Genomic DNA, 27,320 nt, shown 5'->3' with positions numbered 1-27,320 from the left:
CGAACGCCGTATGTCGGATGGGACCTCCGGGGGGCCAGACAAGCGAGTGGAGGTGTTTGGGCAGTGGGGGAACTGCTCGTCAGTTCTTGGTAGATACGGTTATTACGTATGGGGAGATGTATGACCTGTGAGTGGAGGCCAGGATCCCTGGGCGCTAACCGGGAGTATCAGCAAGAAGTGAGGCGAGCTATCTACCCTAGACCAGAACGCCGGGCTTCCTGTTTGTCCTTCCAGAGCCGTTCTAGGGGCGCAAGCCATGGCGGGTCTAGACGGCCTCTTGGATCTCCCAGGTACCTCGAGGTAGCTCACTTCCGGCTCAAACCCACCCTAACGCAAAGCCTCGGAGCGCGAGTGGGGCACCCTTCCGGACTTCCATTCCTCCAGATTGTGACTCGGTGACGTTGTTTAACTCGGTGACAATGGCGATTGATTGTCTTGGTAGGTACTCATGATCCGGCGGCGGCGCAAGAGAGATGGCTGGGTTGGGCTACGGTACATGATGTGGGACCCTTTGTCTCGGACATGTTCTTTTTCTTTTCTTATTAGATGATAAGCTGCTCTTGAAGATTGGTTGAAGCTGTCTTTGTCTTTTGGAAGAGCTAGTTCACCATCTTGCAACACCGTCGCCATGATCAACATGAGGGCTCTTCGACAGACCGGCCAATGCCTTCGAGGCAAGTCTTCTCTGGCCAGCCGTGTTTCTACGAGAACTTTTGCTTCTCAAACAGATGTGAGAATGATTTTTGACGAGATCATGGCCATTGATAGCTGACTTGTATAGCTCCTGGGTGCTACTCTTCAGAATGGCGACCCTGAGATCCACGCCATCTTGAAGCGCGTAAGCATCACCACCAACCTCAATTGACATACTCTAACTTCTTTACAGGAAGAGACGCGCCAGAACCACTTCATCAACCTCATCCCTTCGGAAAACTTCACCTCGCGATCCGTCCTCGACGCTCTTGGCAGTGTCATGCAGAACAAGTACTCGGAGGGATACCCCGGTGCTAGATACTACGGCGGCAACGAACACATCGACGAGGCCGAACGTCTGTGCCAGAAGAGAGCCCTCGAGGCTTTCCGTCTCGATCCTGAGCAGTGGGGTGTCAATGTTCAGCGTAAGTGATTGTCAATGCCTTTATTGGAGTAGGATACTGATTGTTTACAGCTCTTTCTGGCTCTCCTGCCAACCTCTACGCTTACTCTGCCCTCCTCAACACTCATGAGCGCATCATGGGTCTCGACCTTCCTCATGGCGGCCATCTCTCCCACGGTTACCAGCTGCCTCACAAGAAGATCTCGATGGTGTCCAAGTACTTCGAGACCTTCCCCTACCGCCTGAACGAGGAGACTGGCTTGATCGATTATGACAAGCTCCGCGACAACGCTATCCTCTACCGACCCAAGATCATCATCGCCGGAACCTCTGCCTACTCTCGCCTTATCGACTACGAGCGCATGCGTGCCATTGCCGATGAGGTTGGCGCATATCTTTTGTCTGATATGGCTCACATCTCTGGCCTTGTCGCTGCTGGTGTGATTCCCTCGCCTTTCGACAAGTCAGATGTTGTGACGACTACTACCCATAAGTCCCTTCGAGGTCCTCGAGGTGCCATGATCTTCTTCCGCAAGGGTGTGCGAAGCACCGATAAGAAGGGCAACAAGATCCTGTACGACCTTGAGGGTCCTATCAACGCCTCCGTCTTCCCCGGCCACCAGGGCGGTCCTCACAACCACACCATCACTGCCCTCGCTGTCGCCCTCCGCCAGGCCAAGAGCCCTGAGTTTGCCGAGTACCAGAAGACAGTGCTCGCAAACGCGCAAGCTCTCTCTGGTCAGCTGTCTAGCTTGGGCTACAAGCTTGTCTCTGGCGGCACCGACAACCACCTGGTGCTCGTCGACCTCAAGTCCAAGGGCGTCGACGGCGCCCGTGTCGAGCGTGTTCTCGAGCTCGTCGGCGTCGCGAGCAACAAGAACACAGTCCCCGGTGACCGATCTGCCCTCAAGCCCGGTGGTCTCCGTCTGGGCACACCCGCCATGACGACCCGCGGCTTCACTGCCGAGGACTTCAAGCGCGTGGCCGACATTGTCGACCGGGGCGTCAAGATCGCCATCGCCGTGGACAAGGACGCCCGTGCGGCTGCCGAGGCCAAGGGCGCCAAGAACCGCAAGACCGTCAAGGCCTTCCTCGAGTACCTTGGTGATGGATCTTCGGTCAAGGAGATTGGCGAGCTGCGGAAGGAGGTTGAGGAGTGGGTTGGCGGATTCCCCCAGCCTTGGCTTCAGTCGTGAGACAGGGTCATGGACGTAAAATAATGATATCTTGAGCGTTTAACAAAAAAAGTATTGCATTGTTAATGTGTGTCTAAACATCTGTAGCCGGTGTGGCTGTCGTGATACGCTGATATCCGACATCTTGACGTGTCGAGCGTCAACTGACTGCTTTCGTATCTGTAGTTGAACCCTCCATGATAACTCTGCTGAAAATCTTGTTCACACCATGTTTACTTCTTGAATATTATTGGGCATTGGAGAGTAACGATGTGATCATGACACCGTCGTCATACCCGGCAACTCCCCTGTCGGAAGCGTTTCTGCGTCTTCCACCGGATACCTCAGGAAAACAAACTCCAACGTAATAAAATTCGAGTTTTCAAGTACCCAATTACTCATAGCCGAGCATCAATTGGTCTTCGCTTGTGCCATTGTTGGGTCACGATGTCCAACAATCCGGGGTTCTAGATGGCAAAAAGTCGTGAGCAACCCTCCAAGCGCGTCATCAAGGGCCGTGCTCACCAGATCTATACTTGACTCAGTGAAAGTGCCAGGTACCGTCTACTTCTCCCTCAAAGTGGAGCATCGGAAGTGGCATCGCGGTCAGAGATTTCGGCGGCGGAAAACGGCCGAGCTGCACGCGGCTCCGTCTCTTATTGGCCACTCCCAAAATGGTGAGGCGCTCCTCGGCAGATAACAAGTACCTCTACAAGTAAGCGTGGCACCCACAAGTTTCCCCATGGCCTGATAGAGGGGGATCTCAGAAGATTGTGGGGACCCGCCAACCTCCGCATGTGAAATGCAATTCAATTCATGACAACTTGCAAAAAAAGCCAGGGGCCAAACTCGGTGCAGTAAAACGCCTTCTCCGTTACGCACTAATTGGACATGAGCCGGGCGGTCTGCCGGGGTCGGCTAGTGACTCCGAGGTACATCGGAGGAACCCCGAGCACGGTCATATCTTTGCTGGGAAAGGTGTGGACTTGAAAGTCCAGGACAATCAAATGCCAGAGAAATAAACAAGAAACCATCATCAAACTTCCTCTTCTCTGTAAATCTTTACACATCACCAGTCACAATGTCGGGATTCATCGCTAGACAAGCTTGGGCTACCGCCTCTCGAGTGAGGTCTTCTGCTCTTCGAGCTCCTCAGACTGCCTTTGCTTGCAAGGCCGCCAGCATTGCTCCTCGACGATGCTTTTCAGTCTCTCTCAACCGTGAGTCGCACCTCCTGATCATTCATGAGAAGCTATTCTGACATTTCACAGTCCTCAAGAGGCGATACACTGAGAGCCACGAGTGGATTGACCTGGCCGATGACGGCAAGACCTGTAAGCACCCTTTGACTCAACAAGTTCAAACAATTGACACCTCTAGGCACAATTGGCATCTCCAACTACGCCGCTGAAGCTCTCGGCGACGTCGTCTACGTTGAGCTCCCCGCCACAGGCGACGAGACGACCGAGGGCGAGTCCTTCGGCACCGTCGAGTCTGTCAAGTCTGCGTCCGACATTGTGGCCCCCGTTTCTGGCTCTGTCGTCGAGGTCAACGAGCCTCTGAACGACTCCCCCGCGGACCTTGGAAAGGACCCCGAGGGTGAGGGATGGCTCATCAAGGTTGAGGCTGAGGACGTTTCCGCGCTGGAGGGATTGATGGATGAGGCTGCTTACGCTGAGCACACCAAGGATCATTAAGTGCGAAAGGTCCACTAGGTTTTAGTCGGGTTAATGGTGTTTTTAAAAAGCGAATAGATATCAAGTCCTCAGTCAAATTTGGCGTCATCCTGAGTTTAAAGTGAAGCAATTTTGGTGTTTTTAAACTTTGGTGAAATGTTAAACTTGCAAATTTTTTTTAAACTTGTGTGAATTGGTTCAACTTTTATCTAGTAAACTATTGCTTATCGCAAAACTCTGCCAACCAGAGATCAATTCGCCTTTCGTTGAAGAGGTTCTAACACTGAAAACCTTCCAAGCATGCAATAGGAGCCATCATGGTTGAATATGATCTTTTTCCCGCTTCCAAAATAAACAAACGCTACCAAATCTTAAAAGCCATCATCTATCGTCTAACTTATTATCTCCCTTTTTTTTCCTTTACAGGTCCTCGCTTCCCTCAACGGGCGGGCATGTGCAGAACAGGTTGGTGTCACCGTAAGCATCATCCACGCGGGCCACAGAGGGCCACATCTTCTTCTCCCTCAGCCAGGGCAGGGGGTAGGCTGCGTCCTCACGGCTATAAGGTCGGTCCCACTCGGAGGAGACGAGATCCTCCTGGGGGTGAGGCGCGTTCTTGAGGAGGTTGTTCTCCCTGGGAATCTTGCCAGACTCAATGTCGGCAATCTCCTTGCGGATCTGGATGAGAGAGTCGCAGAAGCGGTCGAGCTCAGCGCGAGACTCGGACTCGGTAGGCTCAATCATGAGAGTGCCAGAAACGGGGAAGCTCATGGTGGGAGAGTGGAAGCCGTAGTCGGCCAGACGCTTGGCGATATCGGCAACCTCAACACCGGCAGTCTCCTTGAAGGGACGGACATCGAGGATGAACTCGTGAGCGCATCGTCCGTTGGCGTTGGTGTAGACAACCTTGTAGTGAGGCAGGAGACGAGACATGATGTAGTTGGCGTTGAGGAGAGCAGTGCCGGTCTGCTTGGTGAGGCCGTCGCCACCCATCATGAGGATGTAGGTGTGGCTGATGGGCAGGATAGAGGCGCTACCCCAGGGAGCAGCGCTGATAGGAGCAACAGCAGTCTCAGCTCGGGCGGCGTCACCTCGCTGAGGATCGATCTCAGGGTGGCCAGGGAGATAGGGGGCAAGGTGCTTCTTGACAGCGATGGGACCAACACCAGGGCCACCACCTCCGTGGGGGATACAGAAGGTCTTGTGGAGGTTCAGATGGCAGACATCAGCACCAATATCACCAGGGCTGCAGAGACCGATCTGGGCGTTCATGTTGGCACCGTCCATGTAGACGAGACCACCGTGCTGGTGAACAAGGTCGCAGACCTGCTTCACCTCGGGCTCAAAGACACCAAAGGTGCTGGGGTAGGTGATCATGATGGCGGCCAGATCGTCAGCGTGCTTGGCGCACTTGGCCTTGAGATCCTCGATGTCCAGATTACCAGTCTTGCCGTCGCACTTGATGGGGACAACCTTCATGCCGGCCATGGCAGCACTGGCAGGGTTGGTACCGTGAGCGGAGACGGGGATGAGGCAGACGGTTCGCTTCTCACCGCCCTCCTTGGCCTCGTGGTATCGCTTGATGACTCGAAGACCAGCAAACTCACCCTGGGCACCGGAGTTGGGCTGGAGAGTGGTGGCGTCCATGCCAGTAATCTCAGACAGGTTCTTGCTGAGCGAGCTGATAAGGGCCTGGTAGCCAGAAGCCTGCTCGACAGGAGCGAAGGGGTGCATGTTGGAGATGCCGGGGTCAGAGATGGGAAGCATCTCGGTGGTGGCGTTGAGCTTCATGGTGCAGGAACCCAGAGGAATCATGGAGTGCACCAGAGAGACATCCTTGGACTGGAGGAGGTAGATGTATCGCAGAAGCTCCGTCTCAGTGTGGTACTGGTTGAAGACGGGCTGCTCAAGGTAAGAGGACTTTCGCTGGAGGGCAGCGGGGATCTCGTCGTTGAGGAACTTGGCGGAATCAGACTCGAGAGCGGCCTTGAACTCGGCCTCAGAGACACCGAAGCACTTGACAAGGTTGCCAAGGCTCTCCAGGGTCACGCCCTCGTGCAGGGAGAAGCCGACCTTGTCCTCAGCAACACGGCGGAGGTTGATGCTCTGGAGGGAAGCCTTCTCGTGGACCTTGGCGATGGTCTCGGGGGAAGCCTGGAGGGTAACAGTGTCGAACAGGACGGAGCCATCCTCACGGAGACCATCAGTGTGGAGCTTGAACTCGCCCTTCTCAAGGATGAGGCTCTGAGCCAGACGGGTCTTGCCCCAGATGTCCTGGGCAATGGTCTTGAGACCCTTGGGTCCGTGGTAGATGGCGTAAAAGGCAGACATGTTGGCCAGAAGAGCCTGAGCAGTGCAGATGTTGCTGGTGGCCTTTTCTCGGCGAATGTGCTGCTCACGGGTCTGGAGAGCGAGACGGAGGGCAGGCTTGCCAAGTCGGTCCTTGGAAACACCAACAAGACGGCCGGGAATCTTGCGCTTGTACTTCTCCGAGGTGGCGAAGAAGGCGGCATGAGGACCACCGTAGCCCAGAGGAACACCAAGACGCTGGGAGTTGCCAATGGCGATGTCGGCACCAAACTCACCCGGGGACTTGAGGATGGTCAGGGCGAGCAGGTCGGTGGCGGCGCTGAGGAGTGCCTTCTTCTCGTGGACAATGTCGGCGAGCTGCTGGTAGTCGTGGACACCACCGTTGGTGTCGGGGTACTGGACGAGAGCGCCGATAAGGGTGCCCTCAGCCTCCCTGACGAGCTTGCTGTTGTCGGCAAGCACGTCACCAATGACGAGGTCAATTCCGAAACCCTCAGCTCGCGACTGAAGGACGGCGAGGGTCTGAGGGTGGCAAGTCTCAGAGACAACAAAGGTCTTCTTTCCCTTGGCGCGAGGAGCGTTGGCCATGGACATGGTCATGGCCTCGGCGGCGGCGGTAGCCTCATCAAGAACGGAGGCATTGGCGATGTCAAGGCCAGTAAGGTCGGTGATAAGGGTCTGGAAGTTGAGCAGGGACTGCAGACGACCCTGGCTGATCTCAGCCTGGTAGGGCGTGTAGCTGGTGTACCAGGCAGGGTTCTCCAGAACATTGCGCTGGATAACAGCAGGGACCTGGGTACCATAGTATCCAGCACCGATGAAAGACTCATAAACGGTGTTGTTGTTGCCCAGCTTGCGCATCTGCTTCTGGATAAAGGCCTCGGAGCGGCCATTGGGTGGCACAGAAGTCTCAGCGCCAGACTCCTCCCACTGCTCAACGAGGTTGAGGCCCTTTTGCTTCCTCCGGACCTGAGGGGGGATGGTCTGCTCGAGGAACTCCTCCATGGAGCTCACGGGCGGGTCGAGGACCTTGAGCATCTCCTGCTGCTCAGCCGACTCGCTGCCAATGTGCCTCCGCGAGAAGAGCTCATGCTCGGCAAGCTGGGTGCTGGTCTGGGAGTCGACGAAGCGACGGGGAGAGGCCTGGGCGAGGGGCACAGACAGTGAGAATGGCCTGCTGCCCGTCAGACGGAGGGACTGAGTAAGACGTGGCTGGAGGGTGTTGACGTTGACACGGCGAGACTGACGGCAGAGCCGCTGTCCGAGACGAGAAGCCGACATCATGATGGGCCTGTTGGAGTCGTCTCAGCCGGTATGGAAGATGTAGAGATCAAAGATGGTCACTCCCTGAAGCTGTGAGAGACGGTATAAGACGTGCGCCGCAGACAAATTTTAAAGATAACATCCATGGTGGCGTCGGCGGTCATGGTCCGAGGGCCAAGCCAAGCATGCGGCTTGACTGCGTCCCTCCCGGCGGCAAGGAATCATGACAACGAGAAGCCTCTGCCGGGGGGTACATGGAGGTACAAAGAGGTACAAGCCAGCCTCACAGAACCATCGGGGGCTAGTTCCAGAAGCATCAGGGCACGTGCAAGGGTCTCTCAGGGCGGACCCAGTGACTCGGTGAAAAGTAGTTGCGGGAAATTATCGCCCATTGACTCGGTGAAAGGGGACCCTCAAAGAAAAAAAAAGGTACGCGAATTTCTTGTGCGTTTTCACCGAGTCAACATGTCACCGAGTCAAATCGCGAATCAGGTGGTCGGCAATGAAACCGCTGCGTGACTACTGCAGCTAAAGCATGTTGTGTCTAGTCTTTTTTTCCCAGGGGCCGAGACCGTCCATCGGAGCTCCAACCGGAGATGTCTCCCCAGCCGGGGTTTTGTTTGGGGTGTGCTAACCGATCCATCCCATGACATAATGGTTGCTATTGGTGATGCTGGCAAGGGCATCACGATGGGAGCTTGATGGCACACGCAACGCAGCCACCACTCCAGTACGTATTCAGAACCTCTATGAGTACGTGATCATTGCCTACACGAGTATGTACTGCATTAGTACTGCGACTTCGGGGGAGATTTTGTTATCAATCGAATCCATTCGGGTTGTGGATCGGCATCTGGCATTATGCACCCCCAAATCTCGAGATGGTGAGAACGTGGTATAAGTGACCGCGTCCTCGCGATCTAATCTACCATGACTTTGAAGCAGAACAATCTCAATCAATTCAACATCTTCTTCTCTTCTCTGAAATTAGTTCAACATGACCATCGACCGTCGCCAGCCCTGGGTCACCACCCCCCTCATCAAGTCTCCTCACCTCTCCAAGACTGCGGGATGGTACGTTGAACAATGCTCAACCTTCCTACATCCCAATCCCTTCCATCAATAATTCCCATGTCACAAAATATCCCACCTGTCTCGTTTTTCTGCTTGTAAAGCCCGGATTTCTAAATCGTAGAAGTAGAGTACTCCTTAAGCTCGACAACCTGCAGCCCTCGGGCTCTTTCAAGTCCAGAGGTATTGGCAACTACCTCCTCCACCGTATCCGCGAGAGTGAAGAAGTTGGCAGACGCCCGCACTTCTATGCCTCTTCCGGTGGCAATGCGGGCATCGCCTGTGTTGTTGCTGCCCGATCCCTCGGTTACGAAGCCTCGGTCGTCGTCCCAACTACAACCAGCCCTGCGTTGATCGCGAGACTACACGCTGAGGGTGCTAGCGAGGTTATCCAGCATGGCCTTAGTGTCATGGATGCCGACAAGTACCTCAAGTCGGTTGTCCTCGCCTCAGACCCAGAGGCTGTCTACGTGCCCCCCTTTGACCACCCTGATATCTGGGAGGGAAACTCTACAGTCATGCACGAAATTGCAGCACAGATGAATGGCGAGAAGCCTGATGCTGTCGTCTGTAGTGTCGGCGGCGGTGGTTTGATGAATGGAATCTGCCAGTCCCTCGATAGCTTGGGCTGGACTGACGATGTCACCGTCCTCGCCCTTGAGACCGAGGGTGCAGACTCACTTTCTCGATCACTCCAAGCCAAAAGGGTCATCACCATGGACAAGATCACATCGGCGGCTAGAAGCCTCGGCGTCGCAACTGTCTCGAAGAAGACGTTTGAGTATGCCCAGAGACCGCAGGTGATCAATGCTGTCCTACCTGATGGCGAAGCAGCCAAGGGTTGTCTGACCCTGGCCCGTCATGAGCGGTTGATGGTCGAGTTGACAGCCGGAATCGCCATCAGGCTGTGTGAAGACCAGCTGCTGGAGAAGCTGATGGGCCGGGAGCTGAGCCCAGATGCAACTGTTGTGCTCTGCGTTTGTGGAGGTAATGATATTTCTGTCGAGATGCTCATGAAGTGGCAGGAGCAGTATGGTGCTTGAGACAAGAGTTTTCATTTGATTATTTTTTCTGTTTGAGCGACTCTATGAAAAAGATGGCCACGAATGCACATGAATTATTGTTCTTTACATTTCGAGTTTTGTCGTGTTTTTTGCCAGTATAGGTTAACTTGCTACCCATTCTTCAAATTATCATTGAGTTTTGGTACGTGTTGCGTTCGTTCAAGTACTTGAATAATTCCCACTCGAGGCTGGTCGGTCACATCAGTCTTGATGTCCAAGGTGGTTCGCTCGATCTCGCGCGAATGATTATCACACGCAACACTCTCATGATAGTAAGCAAGAACAACAACTCACAAGAGAGACTGATTATCGTGACTAGAATAGCCTTCACCTTGAATATCGCCAGTGTCTACAGAAGCGCGCTCTTCGTCACTACCCTAGATCTTAAGGGGTAGTCTCTTTAAGCGCGGAAGTTATTCTCGGCACTTTTTCCATGTTCTGTAGCTCATTTAGAAAGAGTAAAGGTCTCTTCCTAATGGAAATTACAGACTGAAAGCATCCTAGAGAAGATGCTTATAACTGCACTCAAACTTGAATACGCGCCATATGATTAAAAGTTCCCAAGAAGAACCAGAAGATCCGAACTTCCGAAGTCTTATCAGCTGTTTTTGCTTAAACAGGAAGTAATAACCTTTAACTTTATTAGCACCTCATCATACGAATAGGCTCATGATCGATCAACGCATATATCGCCCCTTGGAACGAGCCCAAGGAAGCCCAGTCCCAGAAACCCAACTTGATGGGAGGGCGGCATCGCGGCTCGCTTATCAGACCTCTTGAAACCCTGCTCCTCCTGAGCCGCGGCTCGCATACAACAGGTGGTCATTGCTGCTCCAGCTAATCACACGTAAAGCGGGTCGAGCAGCATCAAAACCGAATGGGCTCCGTCCCGGCCAACCCGCTATCTAAGAGGAGTCAATGCGTATCTCGTCGCGTGGGTATTACCTTTAGTTTCAAATGTCCATTTGTTAACGTTTCTAGATATCTGACAACACCCCCCCGGAAATGCGGACCGCGGTTGGCAACTCTATCAGCGCGGCAACGCCCGTAATTGGTCATCTCCCACGGATGAAGCTAGAAACCCCCTATCGTCCTCTGACATTAGTCTTGATGTCTTATCCCTGTTCCCCCGCGTTTTCAGCCCCGACCCCATGCACGCCACGAGCGTGGGTGGTTCCATGCCTTGTTCTAGACGGCGTCATCCGGCTCCTGGGGGAGGGAGCTTGGGTGCTGATGCCTTGGCTAAAATGCGTCGTATCTCGCCTTGTTTTTTTTGTTTTTGTTTTCTTCTTTTATTCTCGTGGGGGCCTGATCACCTCGGACAAACTGTACTACTTTACCAACTAATTCTATTGATACCCTTTCTCTGATCGTTCGATCTTCTAGTCCCCCCCTATTTTGAGTTCCTGAATTCCATCCTCAGCCTCTTTTCTTGGCGCTGGGCATTCTAGTCCCCTATCTTGTCTTGGCACCTGCCACCCACAACCTCAACCCAATCACCATGGGGTCATCCACCCAATTGGGGTATGCCGCTGAGCTGCCCAAGACTCTCAGTATGATGAGCATTCTCGGCATGTCTTTTGCAATTATGGCTGTTCCCTTTGGCTTGTCAACAACATTTTACATCACCCTTGTCAATGGACAAGCCGTCACCATCATCTGGGGCTGGGTCCTTGTCTCCTTGATCTCTCTCAGCATTGCCGCATCACTAGCTGAAATCTGCGCCGTCTATCCAACGGCTGGAGGTGTCTATTACTGGTCTGCGATCCTCAGTACTCCCAAATATGCACCGGCCGTTAGCTTCATCGACGGCTGGATGACATTGGTGGGCAACTGGACTGTTACCTTGTCTATCAACTTCTCAGGCGCCCAGTTGATTCTCAGTGCCATCACAATTTTCAACGAAGACTTTGTCCCTAACGAATGGCAAACTGTCCTCTGTTTCTGGGCCGTCATGTTGGTTGCTGCCCTCATCAACGCGTTTGGATCCAAGTATCTCGACCTCTTTAACAAGCTGTGTATCTACTGGACCGGAGCCAGCGTCGTCATCATCCTGGTTACACTACTCGTCATGGCCGACACCAGGAGATCCGCTGACTTTGTCTTTGGCCACTTTGACGCGTCTGCAAGTGGATGGCCAGGTGGCTGGTCCTTCTTTGTTGGACTGCTCCAAGGTAAGTAGACGTTTTGGACCCTGTTCTCATTCTTGTACTGACAACGTTGTAGCTGCGTACACTCTTACAGGATACGGAATGGTAGCTGCCATGTGCGAAGAAGTCCAAAACCCCGAACGCGAAGTGCCCAAGGCCATGGTCCTATCCGTCGTCGCAGCCGGCCTCACCGGAGTTGTATATCTCGTCCCCGTCCTCTTCGTTCTCCCCGACGTCACCGCTCTCCTCGCCAGCAGCCAACCGATCGGACTACTCTTCAAGACCGTTACAGGCTCTGCAGCCGGAGGCTTCGGTTTGCTCTTCTTGATTCTCGGAATCTGGCTCTTTGCTGGCGTTGGCGCTCTTACCGCTGCCTCTCGTTGCACTTATGCCTTTGCCCGCGATGGTGGAATCCCCGGAAACCTGTGGGCCAAGGTGAACAAGACTCTTGACGTCCCTCTTTGGGCCATCATCCTTTCCACAGCCGTCGACTGTCTCCTAGGATGCATCTACTTCGGCTCGTCTGCCGCTTTTGGCTCCTTCACCGGTGTCGCAACCATCTGCCTCTCGGCTTCATATTGTGTGCCTATCCTGGTCAGCGTGGTTCGAGGACGACAAGCCGTGCGATCTTCCCCATTCCCCCTTGGCAAGCTGGGCTACGTCTTGAACTACATCAGTCTTGTTTGGATCTGCCTCGCCGTTGTTATCTTCTGCATGCCCGTCTCGTTGCCGGTTACACCTTCATCGATGAACTACGCCAGCGTTGTTTTTGCTGGATTCGGGGCCATCAGTGCTGTTTGGTACCTTGCCTATGCCAGGAAGCATTTCAAGGGCCCGATTATTGTCGACATGGGCGCGGAAGAGTACAACTCGAATGCTGTAACTGATGCTGAGCATGAGAAGGGGTTGAACATGTCTGACAACTCGACCGATGAGGAGTCTAAGAAATAAGCCTGTCGATTTGAGCGAATAAGTAGTATGCATTTTAGAGCATTGAGTTCTGTCAATTCATTCGTTAAGCTTTCCATGCTGAAGCTGAGACCTGACCGTGAAGTGATGACCTACCGGTGCTGTCCTTTCATGCTTGATAACAATAATGCTGGTATATAACTGGCTCTATAACTCGAAAGTCTATTTCGTAACCCCGGAAAAGTTTCAAGAATCCTTGATTGGTATGCGCATGTAGTGCCTGTTCATGCGGGAATATACTTGGAAGTGTCAATTTGCCGACAATAGGAAGTGACAATTGCTTTCTATATACCATTACGTTCCTCCGAATTATCTATCTCCTTTTCCTGCATTGGTCTATATAGCAAGCTATTTCTCTAACATCACACGGTATCCTCGACATGGTCCGGTTCTGTGTCGCCCTCTTTTGTGTCAAGTTGCAATCTCGCGGTAGTAATATGTGGCCGAGTCCTTCCACTCCTTAATGCAAATAGAACAGCAGAGAAGAAATGAATTAGCACTATTAGCGTGTTGATGATCCTTCAGTACTCCTCTTTCTCCTGTCAATCTGGGTCGGGCTTGGCGCAATGTTCTCAAGGGGAATGTTCTGCAACCTGCTAAAGAGACCTGGTTTGCCAACAGGTGGGGTTGGTCGTGGAGTAACAGAGGCATCTGAAGAAGACGTCTCTGAGGCGGTATCTGATAGAGGCCGATCGGCAGGTCTGGTAGAGCCGGGAAGCTGGCCATTAGTTGGAGGTCGCTCAACTACTTCCTCCTCGGTCGATGCCTGGGACTTGGGCAAGTACTGCACGTCTGGGATGTACCAAGAAATCCACGCTGACAGAAGCATCAAGGGTATCAAGGCAAGCAGTCTGATTCCAAGTGCCCTCTCCCGGCTCTTCCAGGCAGAGATGATGCCACGGATCAAGATGGCCCCCATCTTGCCAGATGCTGCTGCGATGCCGTTGAAGGTTCCTCGGTAGGTTGTTGGGAATATCTCTGCGGCGAGGACAAAGATGAGCGTGTTTGGACCGATGTTGAAGACGAATTGAAGAATCGCATAGCAGATAATGGCCGCAATATGCCCTTCTCCTTCCTTGTCAGTGAGAAGCGTCGCGCCGGTGATTGCGAGAAGGATGCTGATCACAAAGAAGGTGACGATGAGGATCACCTTTCTGCGGAAGAAGTCGATGATGAGGATAGACCCAAGACTTCCAAGGATAGAGGCAATAGACACGGTCAGGATGGACCTCAGGGCATTCTGCTCGATCATCCCATCAATGGTGTTGTGGAGGTTCCAGTAATCCTTATTCCACCTCTGCGTTTCGCAAGTACCGTTGCCTTGTCGACTCGACTCGGGGAAGTCTCCAAATGTATGAAACGCAATCCCGGCACATTCTTTAGGGCCTGGGCGGTGATACAGTGTGGCCAAGGCACTGCTCAAGTCCATGGTCAACCCGTACCAGGGAACGTCCATGATAGCCCAGAGTAGAGAAATGATAAAAAGAGGTCTCCAGCCTTGCTTGGGTCCTGTCAAGTATTCCCAGGCGGTAGAGTACCACGCGTGCCAGGGCTTGTCGCGGTCGTCTTGCTCTTGTGTCGGAGCGGCATTGAGTTCCTGTGCCTCTTGACCGGTTCCGTTGCGGGGGTAGAGCCTCATGGCAGTCAGCACACCCTTTCTCGAGTCCTTCATAATGGCCGCGTAGAATCGTGGGGTCTCGGGAATCGTGAGACGAAGTACGATGGCGATGGCGGCAGGGATGAGGGCGACGCCAACAGTCCATCGCCAGACTTGGTCGGCAACTAACTTGTGGCCTGCCTCATCCTCGAGATCCCAGTTCCGAAGCGTAGTACGAAGTGCGCCCAGACTGACTCCTAATGACAGGAGACGTCCAAAAGACTGCATGGAGAATACTGCCGACAGCATGATGCCTCGGGACTGAGTCGATGCCCACTCGGCAGTGATGATACTCGATAGAGGATACTAGAAGAGACTGTAAGCTCACAATTGCCCCGAATAGCTTTGCTATTTGGTTACTCACTTCAGCACCGATGCCAAACCCGAGCAGGAACCGCCACCAGGATACCCAGGAGTAGATACTCATCGATCTGTCAGGTCCATTGCCATTCTCCGCCATCAGGCCCTCGGATGACTGCACCATGCCCATGGTAGCAACAATCAGAATAGCGAGCTCTGCTCCGTACCACTTCTTTCGTCCAGAGCGGTCCGCGAGGTGACCCATCACCAGCATACCCAGAATGGTGCCGACGAGGGTGAGCTCGTCGATCACCAGGCTGGGATCTCTTCCCAGCCTATCATTGGGCGGGTAGACGTAAAACAAAGCAATTGAGAGAAAGTCAACGGCAAAGAGACTGTAGGAAGATGCCAGAAAGCCAGAGGCGGCGACAAAGAAGACCCTAAACTTGAAGCCACCATCGTTGACGATCTTGGTGATCTGTCTCTCGATCTCTCGGGTGGTCTGAGCGGAGGTTTAGCCTCCCCGCCGTTGCAATGCATCAGACGGTGCTGGGATGTCTGTGGGGAAAACGTACATAGTCCTGCTCCGGTCCCAGTTCCTCGGGATAGCTCAACCAGAATCGATATCGATGTCCAGTCCGTCGATCAGTCTCACTCTCGGTCCGGGAAAGGTGGTTAGCCATGGTGGAGTTGCGCTGCTGCACGGGAGAGCGGTTGGGAGAACTTGCATGGTGACAGGAGTTGGTTCGTCCGAGTCCATATAGCAACGGTAGGACTTTTCTTGACAGCTGCGTACACAGCCTTGTTTGATTAAGCCACAATCATCCCACAGGCTAATTTAACCAGGCGTGCCGAGATGCAATACTGCCTTGCAAGGCCTTTTCGCGAGACCTGGTCCCCTCGAATCAGGAGGCGGCGTTGCCCCTCGTGATAGACATGGCGTCTTTTATTTGCCCTCAACTCCACGACCTCGTCAGCCGCAACAGGGTTGAAAGGGTGTCATCGGGGCTCAATATCGTTTAGGTACGTCTGCAGGTAATGTGACAAGTTGTGCCATATCACCCTGCCTGATTTCACTCAAGAAAGCCCTACGAGGCCTCTTCCCCACCAAGAGAATCGATTCCTCACCGAGAGACAGTAGAGAGAGCGCACCTCTTGCAACATGTTCTGCAAAGCATGGCGGAACTTGCGTTAGGGGTCGTGTCACTGACCTTTCAGGTTGTTTCGCTCGTCAACTCTGTCATTGATACCTTTGATAGCATCCAGAATGCCCCACAGGAGCTGCGAGACTTTCGCCAGGGCGTCGTGCGTCTGCAGCGGCACTTTGAGTTCCTCGGCGCAGACGTGTCTGGCGTGCCGGATCTTGGCTTCCTACACGTCGAAGATGCCACGGCTATTGAGGAGACACTCACCCTGTGCAAGGACCTTTTGCAGCAGCAGGTCAATCGCCAGGAGGGTATGGTGACCAAGGTTGTCCGCGGCGTCTGGACCCTTCGGAACAGTCAGAAGCTCGTCAAATACAAGAACCAGATAAACGATCACTATACACAGATAATACTGCCTAGTTGGCTGCGATGGATAAGGTGAGTTTGTCTCAGCAGAACCAACAGGGTATCCCGTCCTGCCACTGACCGGGATGGCGATCGACTAGTGCGAGGAACTACTACCAACCACCGCAACAAGAGTACTTCGATCCGACTGTGGAGGTGGAACCGGACGATCGCAGCTCCCTGGTCTCTGCACAGCAGTTGCAGAGCATGTCTCAGAGTCTTGATGAGCTTAGAGCCGCCTACAGCAGAGAAGAGATTGAGCACAGGCTCTTTGAGATCGACAACCAAGTACGGGCATGGAGGGTTGAACTTGGTCTTGACGATGAGGCAGAGGACGACGACTACCTATTTCCACGGTGTAAGTGCAATATTTGCGACAAGCTCTGGCTGTTGGAACCAAACATTACCATGGCTAACACTGGAAACTAGGCCCATCCAGCTTGAGTTACGAATATGCACCAACCACCCTGTACGTTGGAAATTAAACTTTGATCGTCCCTAGTATTAATATGCATACAGGTATTTAGAAAGTGCTCCCCCACAACACCGAAAAATCCGTCTTGAAAGACTCCATATCATGGCTCGAGACGACGAGTCTCGCATCCTACAGTACCAGGACCACGACGCGGCCATACACGTCACGCACATCGGTACGCGGTTTGCCTCTCTTCCCGTCACCTCTTAACCTTGTTAGTACCCTTCGGGTCTATCCCCTGGACGCCAGAACTATCCTCGAAGCGAGTTTCCTTCCTCAAAGACCACCTAATCACCGTCGTCGATGGTGAAGGTTATCATCTCTACCGATTACATCCAAAGTACAAGTTCCACGACCAAGACGCCTGTGAGAAGTTTCAATCGACGCTCCGAGAGAGAGACTTTTGCGGGGCGTACGAGCCCGTCGAGATCAAGATGGGCAGTCGGAGTCTCCGGACAGTGGCTCGGAGGCAGTTGATACGGTTCTGGCACAGATCTGGGCAACAGAATGTCCCCACGACTAACACCATGACCTTTTACAAATCTTCGGGCAGCCAAACAGGGTGCCACGAGGAACTCAACCTGGCAGATTTTGAGCCTATAAATATGCTCTCCAGGCGCCGCAGTCTCTCTGGGTTTGGAAAGAAGCCCGCGGAGTCCAGCTTGGTTGAATTATACCCCTACAACCCAAACGCGAAACGCCTTAATATCAAGTTTGAAACACCTGAAGGTGAATATTGCACCCAATATCTTTGCCCTGGTATCTCTGACCATTTCATTAGAAGCCACAGATTTCAAACAGCGCTTTGACTCGATACAAAGAGGAACATATCCTCCACCTCCCTCGATAAGGAGCGAGTCCAGAAATACAGGGTCATCACTGGCCCCTACTCCATCTCTTACAATCTCTCTAACTAGTCCAACCTCTTCGACTGCACCCAGTATTACCATGGATATAGACCCGTATGACGAAGCAAACTCGTGGGAAGCCGCGTTTGTACATTTCAGGCCCCAGTCCTAGAATGTGTAGCTGTACTAATACAACACTGTAAAACACTCTTTCAATTTACAGCTGATTTGAGGGCGACAGCGAGGAGTAAACACATATCGAGGGGGAATGCACAGGCTTTGGTTACATGATAGCCTGTTGATAGTTTAATGCAACGTCTTATTCTTGAGCCTTGACTTGTGTTCACTGTTGCTGTTGTGAGTAGGGTTTGTTTATGGTATTAGTGTGAGCGCATCTATTGTAACCTAATATTTTGAGTGCTTTTCACTTCAGGCAGCGCTTAGTCTTGCCCAAAGCACCCCTAGTAGAAACGAATATTATCGTGACCGCCGTGGAGGCTTCTACGAGGTTATGGGATAACTTACTGCAAAGAACTAGCCAATAAAACTGAAGCCACTGCCACCAGCCTCACAACATCAGGACAAGCCAACTGCCGCTCTTTGTTCCTTCCTACCACTCCAGCGCACTGTGTCATCAACCTGGGATGCACAGCGAAGTTGGGTGTCAGCCGGAACCACCGGAAGAATGATATAAGGGCGCCATATGCTCGTTGAAGCTAACTTTGAACCAGCCGAGCCAGAGACTCGGTCAGGTCCGAGCTAAGGGATTCAATTGCACGTGTTAGTTGGATGGTGTCTGACAAATCGATCCTTTCGCTGCTCAAGTTGGCAATTGATAGCAGTGCCGAGGTTGACATGGGTGTTGGTTGTGTGCGCCTCGGCCAATTGGGAGTCTGCCGCAAACAAGCTCTCTTGACAATCCCAGGCACTGCCGTTTGAGTTCCTTGAATTGAGACATGACTAGCTTGGGAAGCAGGGGCATGGGCGGTTGACTAGGGCGGAACTATTCGAGCACGGAAGCCAGTCGTGCGTGCTGTCGACGTCATAGAGGTGAAGGCTGGGTGGTCAATTGAGTCGAGTTGCTGCATTAGCCAAGCCTGGAGGTTGCAGTTTTATGCGGCTCTGGTCTCAATTCATCCAAGATCATCGCGAGACTAGCGATGCAGCCGAGACACGGGTGCTTAATATGCCAGGATATGCTGGCTGACGGGCGGGGAACGCTTGCAAAAGGCCTCGAGAGAAGCTGGGGATCGCGATGACGGATTTTATGAAGATTTTTGACGGCGCCATGACGTTCGGAAAGTCTCATCGGGAGGTGACCCCGAGCTCTTATAAAAGCTCTTGGTCGTTGCTGAGCTTGAACATATATCGTGCCCATCCGAGCCAACCTTTGCCTGGGTCTTTCTCTTGCATTCTCATGCGACAACCTCAACTGCCGACGCCCTAGAAAACATGGCTCCGCTCCTCTCCCCGCGGGATCAAGGCTTTGCCAAGCTTCTCGCTCGCGCTTCTGCGACGCTCTCCCCACCGACGCTGGTGGTGCGACAGAATCCCCCGACCACAACCGTCACCGTCATCTCGGACGACGACGGCGACAGTGGTACACACCTGAGCGGCGGTGCCATCGCAGGCATCGTCATTGGCTCAATTGTCGGCTTTCTACTTCTCCTCTGGGTCATCCGTTCATGCATGAACCTCGGTGCGCCGCCTCAAGAGCGCGAGAAGTGGTATCACTACAAGGAGAAGTCGCCGCCTCGACGACATCGTCACCGTTCGCGGAGCAGAAGACGACGTTCCAGCATTTCGGTGCCGCCATCGGTCGTTGTTAGAGACTCTAGACCGCGCAGTTATCGTCGCAGCGTGTCGCCTGGCTACTATTACAGCGACTCCGATCGCGGCCGTGGTTCGCGATACTACGTCTAAGCGGGCCAACAAGGCCCGTTTCCTCATGTCGCCTTTTCGGATACTATCGATCAATTCAATTGCCTGGAATTGATCTGTGGAATAGACGGGGATTGGATCTGGTGAAAGGTCGACGCAATAATGCAATGTGACGATTTATGAGATGGTACGACACGAAGTGAGGGAATGTGCAAGAGACAAGCTTCGACAATCGCAATTGAGATAATGATACGACATGGAATACATATAAAATAATATCTTGAGATCATCTTGCTGCCCATGTAATGACTGCCTCGCGACAAAGCATGGGATACAGCTGACAGTGGTAAAGACGATAGCTGCTCTCAAACAAGCTTAAATCAACCGTTCCTGTACGCCCGACCGGACCCAAAAAGATCCTTTAACGCCTCAATCCATACCCAGTTCATGAATGCATTGGAAGGGCCTGATACTTGAACGGTGCCGCCCGACGTAGCACTCTGTTGATGCCACGATGTATGGTGAACCGGAAGACAAAGACAATGCAGACACCGATCGCTGCGCCGATCATACTAAGGCATAGAATGTGCAAGGGTTCCATTCGGCTCCCTCTCACCGGCGCATCAAGCAGCCTGGTGACGGTGTACTCGTTCTTGGACACCGGTGTTGAGTAAGTGAGAACATGACCGTCCCTGTCAAGCGCGGCCACGCGAATGAACTCATCCGCGTCCTTCGGGATGCTAATCATCATCTCAAAAGCCGTCTTCTCGGTGAACCCGAGATCGTGAAACTCATCACTCGAGGCGTCAGAGGCGCTCTGCAGCAGCCAGCTATACACCTCGGTGGCGCCGTTCCAGCTGACAAAAAGGGCATTCTTCTTTGGTCGCATCGCGACATCCGGGAGGGTCTTGGGGCGTCCGACCCATGGATACTTGAATGTGCGATAGTTCTTTACCCAAGAGCAGACGTCAAAGTTAATGGGGCCGATGTGTGTGTCGCAGAGGACTTCGCCTTCTCGTGAGAACTCGGTGAAGGAGGGGACGTGGCCCCATCCGACAAGGACGTTGCCATTCGGGAGCACTTGGACGGATCCTTGGGAAGGTGAGAGCATCTTTTGAGGCGAGATGTACTCTTGTTCCAAGCTCACTGTCATTGCGTCCATGTCGAGATTGACCATGAGACCGCGACTGTACTTTGCCGAGTTCTGCTGGCCGTTTGAACCATTGTCAAACACTGTCAAATTATTCTTTCCCTGCCAGGCAGCATGGTGGTTCCATGTAAAGTTGGAAGCAGCTCCGTCGGAGAGGTCGCCGAATGAGCTATTCGCACCGCCAAGCTGCCAGAGAACACTCCCATCCTTTCCGCTGATCGCGGCGACGTTGCAGTAGTAGCGCGACGATATTATATAGTCTCCCGCCTCGTCCTTGTCAACGCTGTTAATATGGAAGAAGTCGAACGCGTTTTTCGCCGTCTTGCCCTGTCCATTGATGGGCGCGAGGGTGTCGCTGATGGGGAAGTGGTCGGAGGCGTGCCATTCGAAGACGAGCTCGTTCGTGTTTAGGTCGATCTCCTGGAAGATGCTGTCAAAGATCCAGCCGTCGGGGATCCCGTACACAGATAGATCAGCGGGCTTTCGGTTGTAGATGGTCATGAGCGCGGTGCCCTCTTCAGTGATTCGGAACTCGTGAAGGTCGCCGGTGAAGTCGCCAATGGGCACCACTTTCTTGAAGACTTCATACGATTCATCCAACTAGCGGCGCAATGTTAGTCGCCTCTTCGCATCCGGAGTACGTGAGGTCTTGGGTTTGGCCATTGCTTCCGGTCGACTGCCAACTCACCATCAAATAGTATCCCTCACCAAATGTACCATTATCCGTTCCATGCCAAAAGGTGATGTAGTCCTTTCCATTGAAGCGCTGCACCTTGACGTCCATGGCCTCTCCCCATCGAGTCTCCATCCACACAAGATTGCCGGCATTATCGAGTATCACGGGTCCCGGCGTGTCGACATAGAACCCTCGCGGTTCGGCGAAGATGTATCCGTTATCGCATCGCTCGTCCGTCTTCGCCACAAGCGGCCATGGTGATTGCGCGCCAAACGATTCGTAGTTCTTGTGCGGATAAGCGCCGTACCAGCCCCAGTCGAACCACGACACTGAGCGCTCGTCGTTGTTTTGAGTGGCAAGACTCGACGCTGAAGCTGAAGAGAAGAATGGTTGTAGATGAAGCACCAGGGCCAGCATTAGCTGGGCTCGGAGGGAGACTGGCAACATGGGAGAGTGACCGGGGCTGTAGTCAAGGCTTCTTTGCGGGAGCATGAGATGGCGACTTGAGCATCTCTTTCTGGTTCCGGAAGCCGTTTTCCCTTTCTATCGATTTTATTCAGAGTGAGATATGTTCATCAGACAGGACGAAGGGGAGGAGTGGGTTCATAGTAACTCATTCGCCATGGGAATCTAGGAGAGATGGACTGAGGGCACTCCGCACACCAACAACCTCCGTCTTGGCTCATCTGGGTATCCCACTCTTATCCCTTGGCGGGATGAAACGATGCAGATTGATAGAGCCATATCCCATGTTGGAAGAGCGTGGGATGCAAGATGGGGAGCGTAGCGTAGAGATCAGCATGCTGCGCCAACTTGTGCTTGCGCCCATTGTTGCGTAAACCTTTGTTCAAGTGTGAGCGCGTCTAAGGCGGCATGTGGGATGCCGCCTTGTGGTGATGCGGTCCGTGGGGAGGAGCGAAAGCTCCATGTGTTCCCCCACTAAGCTTCTCCATGATGGATGATGGATGCCCAGTCACGGCTCTGTTCCTGAGCACAGCTACCCAGATAATATCCGCTTCGCCGTAAATAAGGTGATGCAGACAAGACCAACACCAAATGTCAGCGACATCTCACCACGTAGTCACGAACCACCAGGGGCCCCATGGCCAACTCGATACCCCAAACAGGCAAGCAGTCACGGACATGGCTGCCAAGAGCTCCGACTGTCCAGGAACCGCTGCGAGCAAAAGACTTGGCTTCTCACCAACAGGTGGGACAAGGTGGTTTGTGCGTTCCTCGGGGTGAAATGGCCAAGAGGGATCGTCCTTCCGAGTGGAGGCCTGACACGCGTACAAAAACTGGGGATGCGCATCCCACTTCCCACGGTCTTACGTTGATGATACGCGTGTCGTCCAAGTCGTGGGATCTTTAAGCTTCTGTCCCGCTCGGGCAAGCGAGAGCGCAAGGACTGTCTCTCCTTTCAGGTGATTTGAGCCCACCTTCTTGCTGGGTTGATGCTGGTGAGGGAGGAATGCGCGTCGCGCATGAGCTCAAATGACAACATCAGATTCGGCATCTAATCGCAGGGCGACGTTCAAATGAGATGCCAGAGACGATGGAACCGCCAGCGATGAGATTAGGCCAAACCTCTGGATTGTGCTCTGATTGTAGGGTAATAAAGCCTGTTCTCTCAATCATAGATATAACAAAGCTAATTCTTGAACAAACTGTGCATATAAATAAAATTATAGTTAATATAGAGTTATAGTCTAATTAATACCCAGACGAATAAATCGGAATCATTTCAGAGAGGTAGGTATACACGACACAGCACCTTCTCCCCAAGATTGCGCTTTCCCAGCTTCGTCGTTCCGAGGGTAGCTAGCCTCGCCGCCCAATCGCTTGTCCACCATGAATTGCAAAATCTTCCATCTTCATCTATAACTTGGCATCGCAAGATTTTGTCATCCCACTGGATTCCACTGTTCGTCCCCCCCCCCTTTTCTTTTTGGCTTTCACTCCTGCCACGCCGTAGGACGGGCAGCCACTATAGGCCATCACAGGCCCTCATAAGGGCCGGGAACAAGAACGATGAAGAATGCAATTTTAGTTCTAGATTAACACTTCAAGGCTTCCTACTCTTCCTTATTTTTCGATGACGACTTGTTCGTACACATGATCAAAGAACACCCTGATAAAACACATGACAGCATAAAAACCCAATTGTAAAACACCATAACCAAAAGGCTTCCTACTCGCTCCGTTTGATGACGTTCTCCGACACTTCCACATCGCAGTCGCCCGACGGCCCGACACTTAACATCAACTTGAAATCACAATTGGGATATACGGTACTGCCCCGCCAGGTTTGTGTGGAACTCAGCTTCGTACCTTGGCGGACTTCGATATCGACGCTGCGGAGCTCTTCCATTCCCAGTTCCCATCCTTCGGTTGATTAGCACTTATGGACAGTCTAGATTCGGCACGGAGCACTCACCATCTTTCACGGTCTCGGGTAGGAATTCGCGTGTTCCCCTTAACCACACAATCTTCTCAGTCCATTTCCCTTGGTCGCTCTTCTCCAGGCGCTTGGTGATGCCGACGGTTATCGGTTTGCCGACCTGGATGGTATCTCCAAACTTCACCAGCCAACGAATCGTAGGGCCCTCGGGGTATCGAGCAGACCCTCTAGATCGCGGATCCTCGACGATGATGCCATAGTTAGCTCGTGCGATGTGTTCTCCGAGTGCGTGAGCCTTAGTTCCTCGACCGTTGAGAAGGCCATTGGCCACGACCATCCCAGCATCGCTCTCAGCTCTGAAGATCTTTGATCCGACGCAAGTGTTCGCCTCCTTTGCTAAATCATTGAAGAATGTGGTCAATTCATTCAAGACGTAGTCGGAGTTCCCTAGGCCACCTGAGAGAACGACGTAATTCTGGCCGAGATTAGCGAACAACCGATGACCAAATTGCAGCCCAAACTCACCACGTGTCTGACTATGCCTTTGAGGCGATTGGTGCCTTCAAATTTGGCAAGTGCCTCCTCAATGAGGTCCTTGATTTCCTGCAATATTGTATTGAAGCAACTCTCGAGTTGTGATCTATTTCAGGGTCAGCCCAGACATTTCTTCCACTTTTCTTGCCCATATTTTAGCCAGAAATCGCACCTTGTGAAGGACAAACGGCCTCGCTGGATCCCAAGGTCCTGATTGCTGTATGATTCTTCGAGCCCAGCCACATCGATGTCGAATATTTCATCGGACTGATTACAAACCTTTGGCCCAAGTGCATGCTTGCAGGCCTGGAAACCGTCGCTTTGTGATGCTCTCACGGAAAAGTTCCTCGGCAGCTCTGATCAAGCTTTGGGGTGCTTCTTGATCCGATCTTCGATCAGATCCTCGAACTCGTAGTCGATTCCCATGGAACTAACGCCCATACCGGTGACGGGATGTATTGTCTCTAAGGTGAGTGAGTTAGTTGTGTCGGCTGTTGCCTTGAGGAAGGCAATGCCGGTTGTTCCTCCTCCTGCATCGATCGAGAGGACGACATCGCCCTTCTGGACTTTGCCGACCGTCTTCGGTTGACATGTGAAAACCACAGCAGCCTCAGCTTCCGTTGGCCCTAGCATAACTCTGTGGAGTTTCTGCTCGCCAAAGCCTGCTTTGGAGACTATGCCTCTGAAGCAGTGGCTGGCAGGGGCTAACCATGTCATTGGGGTGCTGAATATGAAATCGATTGTCAAGGAGTCCCAGGTCTTGAGCTTGAGCTGTTGACTTAAGGAAGGATCGGTCTTGATAATCTTGGGAATCTCGTTACTGATGTGGGTGTAGACCCGACGCAGATACAGTGTCACAAGCTCGTGTAACTTATCTGTCGTCCTTGGCACCCAAGACGAAGGCTCGGTATCTGTCAACTCGTTTCTGTGCAGCTTCGGGTCCAGGAGCAGCTTGAAGAACCCCCATTTTTTGTCTTCAGCCAACTCTTCGCAGAGAAAACCCCATCTCGTCTCCCCTCCACTGACATCTTTGGCGAGAACACTCGGGACCTTGTCTCTACGCCGAGCCTCTCCAGGCCACTGATTGATGATATTGATTTTTTTGCTCTCCTCCTTTGGGGTGTTCCAAGAGACACCTTTAAATGTCAGATAATTGGGGATATTTCCACTCTTGGTCAGATGGAGGCATTCACTTACCTGTATGCGTACTCCCGAAATCTATGCCGACACAAAGGTCCGGCTGATGACTGTTTGGTCGGGAACCCGGTTGCGTCATCAGTTGTCGGAGAGAACTGTGTAGATTAAGGATCGAGGCCTGAGCGATAGTATGTTTGATGATGAAGGCTTTGCAGATGGAAGCTAAGTCGGAGATGTCTAGCTTCTCCAGCTCGTGTCGCGTCATGAAGGATTGACACCGCGTCCACCGTTCTTGGGTAGTCGAAGGAGTTGTTTAATCTGACGTAAGAGGTTTATTCTGTTGACCGTAGTTGTAGGTATAAGATTGACTCTCGCAGTTATTGATCGTTATGTATAAGGATCCTAATCTTAAGAAGACGGAATTTAGGGCTATATATCTCTAGCTATTAGCTATTTTAATAGCTTTTATTTATTAATATTCTTTCTTCATTTTTCTTTATATTTCTTTAAATAGATATATCTTTTATTTTATTTTAAGTATTAGACTTTTATTTTGCCTTTGTGCTTTTATTCCCCTTTGTGATAACGTATATGATAAGCAAGTGTCACAGTCATGCAAGTGTCACAGCTGGACTGTGCATATAAAACTAGGATTTTCTAGCTTTAATAAAAACTTAAATAAAATAGCTAAAAACTTAAAAAGAGTGTTTCTAGCTATTTAACTTATAGATAAACTATATATAATTTTTATAGATTTTTAAAAAATCTACTTTATAGAGAAATAGCTATTTATACAGTGCGAATAGGTTTTCTCTATACTACCCTATAGGAATTTTTTTAATAATCTATAAGAATTAGGGTGAGTAATATATTATATAATCATACTAACTTCTAATTTTTAGCCTTTTTTAGCTTAGTTTTAATTTTCTAGAATTATTTAAAAAACCCTTGTTTTAACTAAAATCAAATTGTGACACTTGCATGACTGTGACACTTGCTATACATATACGTTATATTTATATTTAGGGGGGTTACTTGATTTAAGATGTCATTCTTTGTATGCTGGGCGCGTGTCCGTGCAATAGCCATCTCAGGCCAACCTCCGGGGGTGTCCCAGGGAGTACAAGACCAGCATCAGTCTCCATGGCCACAGTCTTGTTGGTGCTCGACGTTAACGACGCGCCGCCGGCAACCTTGAGTCCGGTCACCATGTAGACGGAGACCCTGAATCTGCTTGACCTGATGAATGATCTGACTTCCGGGGTTTTCATTGCTTCGGTAATGTAGGGCTCGGTCGGGTTGAAGGTGATGGTTTCCAGGTGCTGGCATGAGAGCACATCGTCAGTGCCTCTCGTCCGTTCGATGGATGCGTTGGCGCCCACGCCAAGTAGTCCAAGGCTGGGCCCTGAGATCCAAATTGGCCGAATGAAGCTCGCGTAGGGAGATCTCAAATCCAGTCTTTTTGTCGACCGGGTAGAGCTGAGTCTCAGGGATTGTGTGTAATGTCTGATTGAGAGGCTTGAACTCGGAGAGGTTGCGGAGGATGGAGCCAAGATGGATGGCCCCTTCGGGGGCGGTGCCGTAGTATGATTGGGCGCGAGGAAATAGTCCTTGACCATCGTTACGGATGGGTACCTCGTCCGGATAGTCGGAGACACCCCACCCCAGTCGAAGCAGCGCTCGAAGCCGGGGTGGAGAAGGAAGTGGAGGCTGCCGAAAGGCTCAAAGGCTCATCTCTCTGACGGGGTGACATGGTTCTGTGAAGAAAGGGAGTTGCTGACAATTTGAAGCTTGGGCAAGGAGTTACTGTTAAAATTGTAAAACATGGCCTAGAAGTGATGGGTGTTGAATCCTGAGATGCTGGCTTCTCGAGACTCTTGGTGAAGCGAAAAAAGAGAGGAGCAGGTTCTTTGTTTGCAGGCGGTTGGGACAGGCTG

The 27,320-nt window shown here is 52.2% G+C and overlaps 10 protein-coding genes and 1 pseudogene across 11 annotated transcripts, besides 1 other annotated feature; 6 read left to right on the top strand and 5 right to left on the bottom strand.

Annotated features, from left to right (window-relative positions):
- Positions 1–628: 628 nt before the first annotated feature.
- NCS57_00378800 (Serine hydroxymethyltransferase) lies at positions 629–2,292 on the top strand (the record flags this gene model as incomplete). Its single annotated transcript, XM_053053771.1, has 4 exons — positions 629–730; positions 782–838; positions 887–1,118; positions 1,169–2,292. 4 exons carry the CDS (start codon positions 629–631, stop codon positions 2,290–2,292), a joined length of 1,515 nt encoding a protein of 504 aa, XP_052915931.1.
- Positions 2,293–3,352: 1,060 nt separating this feature from the next.
- NCS57_00378700 (Glycine cleavage system H protein) lies at positions 3,353–3,968 on the top strand (the record flags this gene model as incomplete). The annotated part of the gene is made up of 3 exons (XM_053053770.1): positions 3,353–3,491; positions 3,543–3,605; positions 3,652–3,968. The coding sequence occupies 3 exons, from the start codon at positions 3,353–3,355 to the stop codon at positions 3,966–3,968; spliced, it is 519 nt and encodes a 172-aa protein (XP_052915930.1).
- Positions 3,969–4,367: 399 nt separating this feature from the next.
- Positions 4,368–7,541, bottom strand: NCS57_00378600 (Glycine cleavage system P protein; the record flags this gene model as incomplete). The annotated part of the gene is made up of 1 exon (XM_053053769.1): positions 4,368–7,541. The coding sequence occupies one exon, from the start codon at positions 7,539–7,541 to the stop codon at positions 4,368–4,370; it is 3,174 nt and encodes a 1,057-aa protein (XP_052915929.1).
- A 976-nt stretch (positions 7,542–8,517) lies between these two features.
- Positions 8,518–9,634, top strand: NCS57_00378500 (PALP domain-containing protein; the record flags this gene model as incomplete). The annotated part of the gene is made up of 2 exons (XM_053053768.1): positions 8,518–8,594; positions 8,719–9,634. The coding sequence occupies 2 exons, from the start codon at positions 8,518–8,520 to the stop codon at positions 9,632–9,634; spliced, it is 993 nt and encodes a 330-aa protein (XP_052915928.1).
- Positions 9,635–11,108: 1,474 nt separating this feature from the next.
- Positions 11,109–12,756, top strand: NCS57_00378400 (annotated as a pseudogene). Its single transcript has 2 exons — positions 11,109–11,829; positions 11,882–12,756.
- Positions 11,109–12,756: a sequence feature.
- Positions 12,757–13,276: 520 nt separating this feature from the next.
- Positions 13,277–15,429, bottom strand: NCS57_00378300 (MFS domain-containing protein; the record flags this gene model as incomplete). Its single annotated transcript, XM_053053767.1, has 3 exons — positions 15,307–15,429; positions 14,796–15,233; positions 13,277–14,737 (listed from the first exon to the last, which is right to left on the bottom strand). Exons 1-3 carry the CDS (start codon positions 15,412–15,414, stop codon positions 13,277–13,279), a joined length of 2,007 nt encoding a protein of 668 aa, XP_052915927.1. The 5' UTR covers positions 15,415–15,429.
- A 418-nt stretch (positions 15,430–15,847) lies between these two features.
- On the top strand, positions 15,848–17,776 carry NCS57_00378200 (uncharacterized protein; the record flags this gene model as incomplete). Its single annotated transcript, XM_053053766.1, has 6 exons — positions 15,848–16,314; positions 16,383–16,639; positions 16,711–16,750; positions 16,801–16,931; positions 16,976–17,485; positions 17,538–17,776. Exons 1-6 carry the CDS (start codon positions 15,908–15,910, stop codon positions 17,774–17,776), a joined length of 1,584 nt encoding a protein of 527 aa, XP_052915926.1. The 5' UTR covers positions 15,848–15,907.
- Positions 17,777–18,972: 1,196 nt separating this feature from the next.
- On the top strand, positions 18,973–19,527 carry NCS57_00378100 (uncharacterized protein; the record flags this gene model as incomplete). The annotated part of the gene is made up of 1 exon (XM_053053765.1): positions 18,973–19,527. Exon 1 carries the CDS (start codon positions 19,057–19,059, stop codon positions 19,525–19,527), a length of 471 nt encoding a protein of 156 aa, XP_052915925.1. The 5' UTR covers positions 18,973–19,056.
- A 403-nt stretch (positions 19,528–19,930) lies between these two features.
- On the bottom strand, positions 19,931–21,758 carry NCS57_00378000 (uncharacterized protein; the record flags this gene model as incomplete). The annotated part of the gene is made up of 2 exons (XM_053053764.1): positions 19,931–21,235; positions 21,324–21,758. The coding sequence occupies 2 exons, from the start codon at positions 21,756–21,758 to the stop codon at positions 19,931–19,933; spliced, it is 1,740 nt and encodes a 579-aa protein (XP_052915924.1).
- Positions 21,759–23,502: 1,744 nt separating this feature from the next.
- Positions 23,503–24,542, bottom strand: NCS57_00377900 (uncharacterized protein; the record flags this gene model as incomplete). The annotated part of the gene is made up of 5 exons (XM_053053763.1): positions 23,503–23,696; positions 23,749–24,187; positions 24,238–24,352; positions 24,419–24,463; positions 24,526–24,542. 5 exons carry the CDS (start codon positions 24,540–24,542, stop codon positions 23,503–23,505), a joined length of 810 nt encoding a protein of 269 aa, XP_052915923.1.
- Positions 24,543–24,606: 64 nt separating this feature from the next.
- Positions 24,607–25,648, bottom strand: NCS57_00377800 (uncharacterized protein; the record flags this gene model as incomplete). The annotated part of the gene is made up of 2 exons (XM_053053762.1): positions 24,607–25,382; positions 25,444–25,648. 2 exons carry the CDS (start codon positions 25,646–25,648, stop codon positions 24,607–24,609), a joined length of 981 nt encoding a protein of 326 aa, XP_052915922.1.
- Between the last annotated feature and the right edge of the window lie 1,672 nt (positions 25,649–27,320).

This window comes from Fusarium keratoplasticum, chromosome 3 (genome assembly GCF_025433545.1).
Source record: "Fusarium keratoplasticum isolate Fu6.1 chromosome 3, whole genome shotgun sequence".
NCBI lineage: Eukaryota > Fungi > Ascomycota > Sordariomycetes > Hypocreales > Nectriaceae > Fusarium > Fusarium keratoplasticum.
The sequence above is the reverse complement of the archived record's forward strand: the minus strand, read 5'-3'. Positions and strand labels throughout refer to the sequence as shown.